We start from the raw sequence: 12681 nt of genomic DNA, 5'->3' as shown, positions 1-12681 counted from the left end.
GGCTGAGGCGCGTCTCCGTCTTGACAAGCGTGGGAGAGAGGCTCCTTGAGCACTGCCAGGAGGAGTCACGGCGTGCCGCGGCCGCTGACCAAGCCATGCTCACACTCATTGCCCAGGAGGGGAGAAAATTTAGGGCAATCCTTAGAGAGACAAACCAAATCCTACGCGAAGGCGTGGAGGAGGTGCGACTGATAAGGAGACTGATGGAGAGGGCTGTAGCGGTCATGGAAAGGGCCTACCCTCCACAAATCGCCCCCACCCCCCCACCACCACCCACACCAACACCACCACTTCCAGCACCCACCCCACCGACTCCCTCTCAGAATGCCTCCACCCAAACAAGAAGGAGGACTATTCTCGGAAAGAGAAAAATAAAACCAGCAGACAAGTACTCCCCCTCCTAGTTTGGCCCACTTTTTCTATTTCATGTTATCTGTGTTTTGTTGTTTGTTGAATAAAGTTTATATTTTTGACTCTGTCTCTGTGTACCCTACTGTAGAATCTGCAAGGCCGAAAGCGGCCTCTCTAGTGATTGTGTATATTGTGGTACTGCTGTGTGGGTTGGAGGTTGGAGGGGTGTTAGTTCAAGGAGTTTTAGGAGTGTGGTGTGGGGTTAAATATGTGCGAGTTTAAGAAGTCACACTGGAGTCTTGTTATAAAATTTGCAATAACATTTTATTTTAAAAAACATTTTAGCAGGGGAAAAACATTAGGGAATGAAACTTGGAGCCCCACCAGCACCACCACCCCCCACCCCCCTGGAAAACCTATTTTTTTTAACAAAAGTATACATTTAACAGGGGAAAAACATTAGGGAATGAAACTTGGAGCCCCCCCCCAACCCCTACCCCAAAACACAAACAGGAAACAAAACTCAGGTCCCACTGCTCCCCTGCCCAGCCCCTTCCATCTCCCTCACTCTCCTGCTCAACCTTCCCACGGACCCCCGGACTTTGCGGCGGAAGAGGTCCTCATCCTCCTTCTTCTTAACTGTGTGGGGAGGGAGAAAAAGTACACATTAGTGCCACACATATTTTCAAATTTCTTTAGTTTACATGCATACACTTTTAAGTGGCCTTAGCCACAGTGTGAGAAGAGTTGGGCAGTGGGGAACATAACCTACGTTCTTCCGCCTCCCTCTGTTGCCTTTGCTGCTCAATCTCCCCTTTCAGCTCTGCCACTTGAGCCTCCAGGGAAGTAACTCTGGCCTCCATGGCACGCAGCCTTGCCTCCACAGTTTCAGCTATAGAAATCAAACAAAGAATTTGATCACACTCCAAAAGGAAGCATCACATCAGGCTCCCATATGGCTCCATGGGGGTACACACACATGGGTCTCCCTCACAGACATAAAACTCTCACCTGCAGCCTGTCCCGAGGTGGAAGGTCCCTCTTCCTCCCCCTCCTCACGCTCAGGTGCTGTTGCCAGCTTGGATGGTGATTGTGTGGCTGGGCAAAGAAAAAGACAAATCATAAGTAAAAGCACACAAACCAGAGATGAAACACAGCTGGTGGACACACCACAGTTAGAGTCTAAGCGCATAACCAAAGTGGTTCTACAGTACTGGCTGGCTAAGTCAGAGGGGGTTGACAGCATCTAAATACTTTCTCGAATTTCATTGGGGACAGTAGGGGAAAGAGGCAGCTAGTCATTCCATGCATGTTTAAGGGCAAAACACAACGAGGGCAGCACTCACCCATATGCCTCCTCATGTCCAGGGGGGCTTCCCAGCCTTCTCCCATATTTTAACCATCTGGTCGTGGAAGACCGTTCTCCCACTTGGCTGCGGGATCCCCCCCCACTGTTCCAGACTGTTTAGGAAGTCCAGCTTAAGTCGCTTGAATTTTGTCCGGACCTGCTCCCAGGTCCGGACGTAGCCCCTCTCCCTCAGCTTTGAAGCCAACACCAGGTAAGCACCCTTGGTGTGGCAGTGGGTGCTGGCCATTAGGCGGCCAACACTTTTCGATTGGAGCACAAGCTCCAGAAGTGCCTCAGCCTCGGCGCGCTGCCAGAAGGAGCCCTTCCGTGGCTTCGGCATCTTCGGAATGACGGTTAGGGAACGAACGTGCGTTGCTCCGATCGACCACCCCTTTTTTAAATGTATCAAAGCTGCCCACCAATAAAATTATTCATTGGAACATAAGTGGATTGATCCTCCGGTTTGACAGGGGTCGCCAATACTTCCTGGCTACCCGCCTCCCCGAACTTTCCCCATTCAGCGCTTCCGTATTGTGTTTGTCAATTTCAGTGGGGAGTTAGCATTTAGGGCTGTCAAAGTGCTTTTGGACCAGAGAATCCCCGTTTTTTTGCTGGCAAAGTACACAAACCGCACAAGACAAGGTTAAACAAAGAACACAAAACTTTATTCAACAACAGAGTAGGAAAAACAATTAAACACGCCTCCTGTTTCTGTAGATGTGGGTGGCTATGGCGTCCCGAACCTTGCACCCCTCAGCATATATCCTTTTTCTCCTTGCTTCAGGGATGTCCTGTGTATCCTGAAGGACTACAGGTTCAGGTTCGTCCTCAGGGAAGGGGATGTTATGTCCCTTGTCCTCGCATATGTTGTGCAAAATCACACATGCGATTATCAGCGGAGTCACATTGTCAATATGTACATGGAGTCGTGACATTAAACAACGGAACCGTGACTTCAAACGTCCAAAGGCACGCTCCACTACATTCCTTGCCCGGGAGTGACTGAGGTTGTAGTGGCTCTGCACGTCCGTCCTTGGCCGCTTGTAGGGAGTCATGAGCCAGCGTCGTAATGGGTAGGCTCCGTCCCCGAGGACCAACGCCGGCACACGCACGCCCTCAATGGTGGCGGTGGGGTTTCCTGGAACAAAGACCCCTTCGTCCATGGCTTTCCTGAGGTTGGATTCCCTGAAAACAAGGGCATCATGCCTCCTGCCACTCCACCCCACCTCGGCATCGATAAACCGGCCGGAGAAGTCCACTGTTCCTTGCAGGAGAACAGAGCAAAAGTCCTTCCTGTTCCCGTACTCTTTTATGCTTCCCCCGGGGGCACGGATAGGGATGTGGCTTCCATCGACGGCCGCAAAACAATGCGGGAATCCAAGCCTGGCAAACCCGTCCATACTCTGGAATAAGGGAAAGAAAAGAATATAAGCCATTGCATGTCAGCGTGGGGTGTATCGCGTCTTCGTTGCTGACCTGTCAAACAAGAAAAAAAATTTAAAGGGCAAAGGGGATAGAATGACACTCACCGCTCCAAGCCGGTCTCCGAGGCACACGACTTTGCTGAACAATTCCGCCTCCATGGCGAGGCAGAACTCCTTAAGGATATCGCCAACCGTGGTGACTCCGAGTCCGAATTGCTGGGCTACTGTCCGGAAGTACTGAGGGGTGGCCAAGTACCACAATGCGGCAGCCACCCTTTTTTCAACTGGAACGGGGCGCCGCATGCCAGTGACTTGCCTCTCCATGCGGCCACGTAGAGCCTCCACGAGTTCAAAAAATGTCCCCCTCGACATCCTGAAGTTGGCAATCCAGTGGTCATCATCCCAGCGAGTCCACACAAAATTCTCCCACCAGTCAGAGGATCGTTCGTCCACCCAGAACTGTCTGGGGAACCGGACCTCTGCCAGAGCTTGCCAGCGTTTCTTGGCCGCCATGGTTACCCTTACAGAACGTCTTCTGCTGCTGGTCAGCGTTCCGGCCACACGTTCTCGGTACTCCGCGATAGCAGACGTCCGACGCGACAAGGCGGTATTCATGCGCTGGACCACCGCGAGCATGTGAGCCAGCAATTGAAAAATAAGCCTCTCCATTGCAACGTTGACCTGTGCTGCGGGCAGTAGGCTACGCAAACAAAAGAGTGAGGCCGACCGCGTGTCTGCCCAGGTGCATATAAGCAGGTAACCTGTGGGCGTGTACTGTGGGCGGGGATTAACCAATCAAACATGTCAATGCATCTGGTTCCTAGAAAACAATAGAAAACACGTTCCAAGGGCGCCAATGATTGGACGATAACGCGTTGCTACGGGGTTTCCTGGGTTTTTTAAAAAAAAAGGGAACCCCGACAAGTTCGGCTTTAGGGTCGAGGTCAAAGGTGTGCCTGCAGTTTGATTGACGGGCACGGGAGGCCAGAAGCGCTAAAAAGGGACCTCCTTTGTAGCGATAAGACGGAGAACCGGAAGCCTGTGGGTTACGAAAGTGGCGAGAAGTGAAAGTGCCAAATTCCGCAAAAACCGCAGCTGTGCGTTACGGGCACGGATAGTTACATTTCGCTACTTGAAGTAGCGCTTTCACAAACGGCAACCAAATAGCAACTTTGAGCTCTGTGCGAAATGGCCCTGACAGTTGCTAAAGCGCAATAATGCTATAATGATCTTTTGCTAGAATTCCCAACTTTAAACAAACTGCATCAAATCCAGAATTTCAAAAAACTTTAAGGGCATAGAAAACTGTGTCTCTTTTTGTTGTGCTCTGTTGCTGTTGTGACTGCTTTTGCATTGCAGCAGCCATGAGTGAGACACAGAGAATTATTATCATGTAAAAGCAGCCTGATGGACAACATGCAAAGAATTACATGTGAAATGCTGCTTAAACTACATAAGTAACTTTTAAAGAGCTCACTGTGGCTTGAAAGGGACAATCATGAAAGGTGGCTTTCAAACGGTCACATCCATGTACAGCCTGCAGGTTCTGGAAGCCAACATATGCAGTGGACATTGCACTAAAAATTGGGAGAATGAACAGTTCTGAAAAAGCAGCAGATTGCATTTGCTCTGCGGTCTTATAAAACTAGCAGATTCAGGATGAAATGCAATAGACACACAGAGACATCAAATTCAAACACCAAAAACTAAACAGTCCTAAAAGATCAGCCTTTGATACAGAGTAAGAAGACTTATTCTTGGGTGACCACAGAGACAAACACTTTAATTGCTGCCAAGGATATTAGTTCACTAAACATCTTTTCTTGTGCGTTGTAAATGGAAGGAATGGAAATGCCTTGAGGGCTTGCAGGTTCTTCTAAGGTTGCTGAAATCTCCAGCCATCTTTGATGCCAAAGAAATACAGATATATCACTATTTTTTTCCCAAAACACTTTAGCAAAATATATGATGGCAAAGATGCACAGACCTCATGGTGTAAGTTTTAATGAAATGAAAGATTTATTCTCTAGCAGTAGAACCTGTTGAGAGTACAGTGACATATCATTAAATTATAGATAATCTTAGATCTTCAAAGATTTCATTCTATTGTCAGTGTCTTGCACCAAGTAAACATCAGACTGACAATGCAGTCTCCCATTTGAACAGGTATTCCTAGGAGAAGGAAATGACTTTTTAAAAATCACATAAATAATGGTGAATCCAGAGGAATGGATGTTGATTTTCTAGATCTGCGGCAGCTCCTGTCCACTGCATTTATTTATTTTTAATGTATATTCACATTTATTAACCACCACTCCCAGACCCAACCGGCTCGTGACACTTTACAATAACAATCTTTAAAACCCACATAAAATACATAAAATTATACAATACAATACTGGCGGCAAAAAAAACATTTTATTAACTTACCCTCTCCCACCCATCCATGCCCTACAGTAACAGCCACCACCACCCTGGTGGGTATCTTCTGGCAATGTCCAACCTACGAGTCTTATACAGGGAGGGACCTGATCTTTCTAGCCTGGCCTCAACAAAATGCCTGGCAGAAGAGCTCCATCTTGCAGGCCTTGTGGAACTATGCTAGCTCTGTTAGGGCCCTCAGTTCTTCTGGGAACTCATTCCACCAGGTCAGGGCCATGACCGAAAAGGCCCTGGCCCTGGTCGAGGCCAGATGTACCGTCTGGGGGTTGGGGGCAACCAACAGATTCAAACCTGCAAGGGGCATAAGGAAATAAGTGGTCCTTCAGATATGTAGAGCCCAGGCCATACTTGACTGTGGCATTTAGATGTGAGCCTATTACTGAGTCTGTGTAGTTCAGTACTAAATTACTGACAAAGATTATTTAGAAAAACACCAAAGAGTAGGATTTTATTTGTTTATTTATTTTATTTCTTGTATTTATTTGTGGTCCCAGTGCTGAAGGGGCAAAGAGTTGACAACCACTAATCCAAGTACTTGCAATGATGACTGACAACCTTCCAGACTCAAACAGGCCACAGCTATATTGATTCCCACAGCTGTTGCAGCCTTGGCACAGCATGGAGCAATGGATCCTGGCAGCTGCTGACTTGCCTCTTGCTGTGGCGGATTCCACATGGGCACAGACCGTTGTATGATCTCCCCTGCCACGTGAAAGTGAGGGCGCCTTGACAGCTCCCAAGATGGGGATGTTCCCTCTAATTCATCATTCCCAGATCCCTTAAGGGATCCCTTAGGTTGGGGGGGAAAGGCATGCAGGCTGCCTTCTGGATGTGGCTGTCCCCATGCTGATACAGGGCAACGCATAGGTGACAGAAAATAAAACACAGGCTATAGATTACAAGCTAGAGCCTCTTGTGGCGCAGAGTGGTAAGGCAGCTGTCTGAAAGCTTTGCCCATGAGTCTGGGAGTTCGATCCCAGCAGCCGGCTCAAGGTTGACTCAGCCTTCCATCCTTCCAAGGTCGGTAAAATGAGTACCCAGCTTGCTGGGGGGTAAACGGTAATGACTGGGGAAGGCACTGGCAAATCACCCCGTATTGAGTCTGCCATGAAAACGCTGGAGAGCGTCGCCCCATGGGTCAGACATGACTCGGTGCTTGCACAGGAGATACCTTTACCTTTACCTATAGATTACACACAGCCCTGATGCAAGACTCTGAAATGCCACAAACAGAGGGAGTGATGGGTGGGAAAAAAACATGGGGCTGATTGAGTCTGGCAGCATGGCAGGGGCCTTAATAATTTGGCCAAGTGGACCAGAACGAAAAACTCCTATGAAATCTGCCAACCAGGGTTCTACCAGGCCGGGGTCAGAGGAGTCTCTTCCTTCCTTGTTCCCTGCAGGCCTGCAGATGGAGCCCATAGATGTCTGCAGTCCCAGGCTTATGACTGATTTATGTATGACTAAGTTATACGACATGACTGATTTAACTGCTGATTTAAAGAATTGCCAGTTAAAAAGAACAGCTGCGCAGCATGGATGGAGGATGTCCATCAGACATTCAGATTGTTTGTGAATGTGAATGTCAGTTACTTGGCATGATAGTGTTAAAAAGGAATAATTGAAACAACCTGCCAAACAGCCCCAAAGAGGTTGGCAAATAGAAAACTGGCTTTGTGTTTACAGCTGAAGAATAGGAAATGGGTTGAACCAGTGGGTGTTTTCATGTAAAGATGCTCCTTTTTTATTTCTAGGAAAGCAAATGGAGACATTGCCTGGCTAAATGCTATTCATGTTCCCTTGGTGCTAGTTTGTCATTTTATCATCACATGACTAGAAACCAATTTCATCAAGATAAATAATTATCCATTGTTAATCCTATTTTCAAAGGCCTTTCAATTGGAAACAGATTTTGGCAGGACAAAGGCTGTCCTCTTAACTTTATTACTCTTTTCTTTGATCTAAAACCTTGATTTCCCCAGTGACTTCACACACAACCCAGAATAATTTCATTTTGGACTTCTCCTTTATGAAATTTTCTATTGGTAATTATGCCAGTTCCTGTCCTATTGTTCTTCACTGTGTCTCTTATGATAGAAATGGAAAATTGAATAGGGATTAAAGCAGTAATAAAGTTCTATTCCACTTACTCTAAAACCTATGAACTTTAATGCAAACTGATATCCAGTACTAAAGCTCCTGTTTCTCTTTTATAAAGCTGCATGAGTGTAACTTTAAAAATTAAATACTGTAGGAATGCAGTATTGCATGTACATCTTGTGACTTTTTTCTTCCCTGGCAATGTTTTTCAATGAAATGATGATGATGTTAGCCATTCAGTCAAGTCCAACTATGGCTCAACAGTCACCACGATTTTCAATCTTGCACTGCTTCTTTTAGTTGTGTAATGTTCTATACCATGTCCATTTTTATTGTATCTAACCACCACATTCTTTGTTGGCTTGGTTTCCTTTTTCCATTGACCAATCCTAGCATAACAGCTTTTCCCACTGAGTTGGATCAGATGATATGACCAAAGTAAGTGAACTGGAGTTTCATGATTATGCCTACCAGTGATAGATCAGGCTTTATGCATTTAGTATTTCCTTGTTTGTGACTTTTGCCATCCATGGAACTTACAGAAGCCTTCTCCAACACCAGAATTCAAACAAATCAATTCTACTCTTCTTCGATTTTTTCATCATCCAACTTTCACAGCCATAAGTGGCTATTGGAAATATGATAGATCTAACTAATCTAAATTAGGTATTTGCTTTTCCATGTTTAGTTCAAGCTCATCATTGCTGAGCAACCCAGAGCAATTTGATGTTTTATTTCCATACTTCAATCACTACTCTCATCAATTTGTGGCCCAAGAAAAATAAATTCTTGAATGCATACAATCTCTTCACCATCAATTGTTATTGTGAAATGTCTCTTTTTTGCAGTGCTTATTATTTTTGTCTTTCTAGTATTTAAGAAAAGGCCAGATTTGTTGCTTACTTCTTTGATCTTTGGAATCAGATGTTTTAGGCTGATTATAAATTGTATAATACCTTCATTAGAACAATCCAAAACATTACAAAAAGTGTGCAGACATGTGGGGGAGATATATCTTATTTATGGAACCCTTCAAGAGAAGGATGCTACAACTGGAGAAACATTGATTTTCAAATGAAGATTTGTTTAGGGAGGGTATTTGATTTCCATCCATTAAGTAATATTATTAATGTATTCTTCCTATTGGAACACCTTAACTTAATCTCCACATTTTAAATATAAGGACCACAACCATTCCTTTTTGTTCTTGCAATGGAGAGATATTTGATTAACTGCTACCTTTCATGTTCTTAAAAGGAGCGCTCTAAGCTTATACCTTAAATAAAACTTCGTTGACCTTAAAGTTGCCACTGAACTCAGACTTTGTACCTGTGTTTCAGATGAACATGGTGAGCCAGCCTGAATTTAATTAAGGGGAGATTGACTGGAGCTTTGATTGAGGTTTATTAAGTCAGTCACCTTTTGAGACCTGATGTAAAGATAATCCAAGTGCAATTGATATGGTTTTCACTGTATTGTTTAGAGGCCAATAGAGATTGGAGGCCTTCTTAGGTCACATGGAGAAATGCCCTCCACTTTGGGCTACATCACTATGTTGTGAGTCTGGGGCTTGCAAAACCCCCTCACTCATTCCCAGAAGTATCTCTGTCAGTAGGAACTATAAAGCATGAAGACCAGAGAGTCAGGGATGCTCTGATTTGTTAATCTTGTCACATTGAGGTAGAATGGCACATTAGCACTTGGCATCTCTGTGTAACTCCCCATCCCCACATTATGAACTCCTATTAGAATATTCAGTTCAGTGCTTATGACATCTTGAATCAGAGTGTTTAATGTTCCCTTTCTGTTTCCACTTTATTACAAATAATACATAACAGTCAGGACACCAGGTTCTCTTTCTTGATTTCTGTGAAATGTGCCTTCATTTTTGTCATATATTAACAACATTTTTGTTTTTAAAATAATTTTTGGACAAAGCAATAATTGTCCCATTGGATACCAGCTTAGGCATGGGTATCAATCATGTAATAGAGTTATTGGCATCATGACGTTTTCTCATTAGAAAAATCTCCAGAGGCGCTGCGTTTTAATTAAATTGTGTAGAAGTTAGTAATGTTGGCCTTGAGGAAAACATCTAACTATTTCACTTTGGAAGTCTTCCTTTATTTACAAATTAGCACTAAAGTAACCAAATCTGCTATAAACAATTTGTCATTATTCAGATTTGTTGGCTTCCAACGTTAGGGAAATTTTTGTATACATTAGTCGGCTATAAACTTTAGGAAAATTAGTTTGTTCTTTTATCTGAACTGCTTCCCTGCAGAGTTTATTCAACTCTTGTGGTAATCTTTTTGGAACAAATTACCAGTTTATTATTCCATTAAGAATATTCACATAAAAATTGGAGATGGGAAACAATGGTGTGGATTCTGTAGATTCTGTAGAAGGTGCTGGGAGGATGCAAGAAGGGATTCCCTTCCCACCTTCTAAGGACAGTGTTTGTCTCTGTGTTGGTTTGGACTGCTGAAAACATGCAAGGCAGAAAAGTTAAGTCCCCACCCACATGCACATCCCATATTAACTACATGGCAACTATTTCTATTATTCAGCATCTAGGAAAGATGTCACCATTACACTTAAAACATATGGAAAAATGAAGCACAGCAGTTTTTACTAAGAATCAAATTCTCAGAAACACCCTCACAACTGTATAACAAGAAAACGATCCTTTCAGTGGAGGAGGAGGTGCTTCTGGGTTACTAGGCTATATGTGATCAACCAACCAACCAACCAACCAATCAATCAATCAATCAACCAATTGATTATATAGAGATGGATACAGTGCAATGTTTCCACAGGTGTAAGGTTCATGGGTCCCCTAACAACAAGGAATGAAATATTGTCTGTGTGTGTGTGTGTGTGTGTGTGTGTGTGTGGAACAGGTTTGGGCTTGTGCATGAAATGAAGGTATGAATGTAACACTACACATGTGGAAGTCCTTGTGTCTATGGAAGTACTGTGCTAGATCCAGCTCATAGTATGAACATGGATTCCTCACTTAAGAAAAACATTTTAGAAGCTTTTCAACTGAGTGGTCGGTCCAGCCTTTCTCAACTTTTTTTTACCCATTGAGAAACTCCTGAAACATTCTTCAGGCTTTGAGAAACCCCAGAAGTGGTGTGATCACAATATGGTTGGGAAACATAGCTATGTACATGCTCACCTAGAGCCCCTCTCTTTCCAACTCCTCCAGACCCATCATTGGCCATTTTGGAAGAGGGAGGCAGGTTGACATGACTATATATGGTCATATCATTCAATAAATGTTTAAAAAATTAAAATATCAGGACTGTCAAGAAATCCCAGGTTTTCATGAAACTCTGGTTGAGAAAGCCTGATTAGTGTGTCAAGGCTTTTTCACAAGCCTATTTATTTCATATTTTCTTCAGCCATATTACTTGATACAGCATAATATTTTTATCTTCCAATTACTACTAATTACTCATTTTTCAAATATATATAGAGAGGGAGATACTTTCCTCCTTCTTGACTCCAAACATTTTATTAGTTGAAAAACTCTGGAGGAAAAGAAAATCCTTAGCAAAAATAGCTGCCAAGAGATTTGACAAGCGATCAGGTTATTAATCCATAATAACAAAGCTAAAGCAATCCCTTTGTGGCTTATACGTGATAACATTCACAGAGCAATTAATAGAATTGATTATAAAAATCAATCAGATAATCCCAATGGCTGTGACTGAATCTGCTGTAGGGAAAAACAACAGAATGGATAAAGTTTTTGCAATTGGCTTTAATTAAAATGGGACTAGGGAATAAAATTGTAAACTGGATTGCAATGCTACTTAACGCTTACAATCAATGGTTGAAGTTGAGGGATTTGCTGTAAACTCTTCTCTCTTTTCTTGTTTGTTCCATCTTTCAGGGTATAGCTGCTCAGTTACATTTCATCTGGTGATCAAAAGTAGAGGTGTTTACTCTGTATTTGTTTACATCAGTATGGGAAGGTTTAGCAGAGGGACAGAAGGACTACGTTTCATCCAGTTTCTTTTGACTGTTTTGCTTAACTCAGTGCTGTGCTGAAGATATGCCTATGATTCTTGTTCTTTTAATAAATCCTTTATAAATTTGAGCTGGCAGGGTTTCTCTGACCATATCCTCTGTCAGATAAAGGTAGGCTAGCTTCGTAGTTGGGAAAGAGAGAAGGAAGCAGGAGGCGAGGAGCGGTCATGGGGGATTTAATGGAAGGAAAAAGAGGAAATAAGTTGGGGGGGGGGAATGAGATGTGCCCTCCAAGTCCTTATGGGTTCCTCATTTGAACCAATATAATTAGCAGGCGGGAGCCCATAACAGCTAAATGGGTTTGAACTGGAAACTGCTTCAGAACTGTGGAACAAAATTCTCCTTCATTTCAGCTATGAAGCACTGCATCTTATAAGCTTACTCAGTTCGCTACCTGTTTAGACTCTAAGTGTTATGGAGGGTGACATAAGACCACACTGTATGTATGTATGTATGTATGTATGTATGTATGTATGTATGCATGCATGCAGGCATGCATGCACTTATTTAGTTATTTATTGGATTTGTATACTGCTCTCCCCTAAGGCTCAGGGCGCTTCACATGCCTGCTTGTAGAACAAAATGTTTGGAGATAAATTTCCTGCATATTGTTTAAATCATAATAAATCATGTAACCAGTAGGATGGACATTTTACTCTCCCTAACCTTTACTCCTAGTAAAATATTTTGTTTACTGTTTTAAATAATATGATTTCATGTACAGAAATGCAACCACTGGCAAAAGATCTAACTTGGGGCTTAGTTATGAGGCTACAAAATTTGTTACTGTTTCTTCCTTGCCCGTTTTCTTAATATATTATGTATTTGGATGGACTGTGATTAGCGATCATCCTGTGAGAGACTTTCTTTGTTTGATCATTTTTTTAATGCATAGATAAAATCTGTGACAGCTGCAAAACCACAGTTTTGGATCATCCCATAGTAAGAAAACAAAGAGTTTTGACATAAGCAGAG

General features: G+C 43.3%; 1 protein-coding gene across 1 annotated transcript; it reads right to left on the bottom strand.

The window, feature by feature from the left end:
* Positions 1-861: 861 nt before the first annotated feature.
* Positions 862-1696, bottom strand: LOC143819761 (uncharacterized). Its single transcript, XM_077301708.1, has 3 exons — positions 1363-1696; positions 1124-1243; positions 862-990 (listed from the first exon to the last, which is right to left on the bottom strand). The coding sequence occupies exons 1-3, from the start codon at positions 1595-1597 to the stop codon at positions 875-877; spliced, it is 471 nt and encodes a 156-aa protein (XP_077157823.1). The 5' UTR covers positions 1598-1696; the 3' UTR covers positions 862-874.
* Between the last annotated feature and the right edge of the window lie 10985 nt (positions 1697-12681).

This window comes from Paroedura picta, chromosome 10 (genome assembly GCF_049243985.1).
Source record: "Paroedura picta isolate Pp20150507F chromosome 10, Ppicta_v3.0, whole genome shotgun sequence".
NCBI classification, from domain to species: Eukaryota; Metazoa; Chordata; class Lepidosauria; order Squamata; family Gekkonidae; genus Paroedura; species Paroedura picta.
Note: the sequence above shows the minus strand (reverse complement) of the source record. Positions and strands in the feature narration are given on the sequence as shown.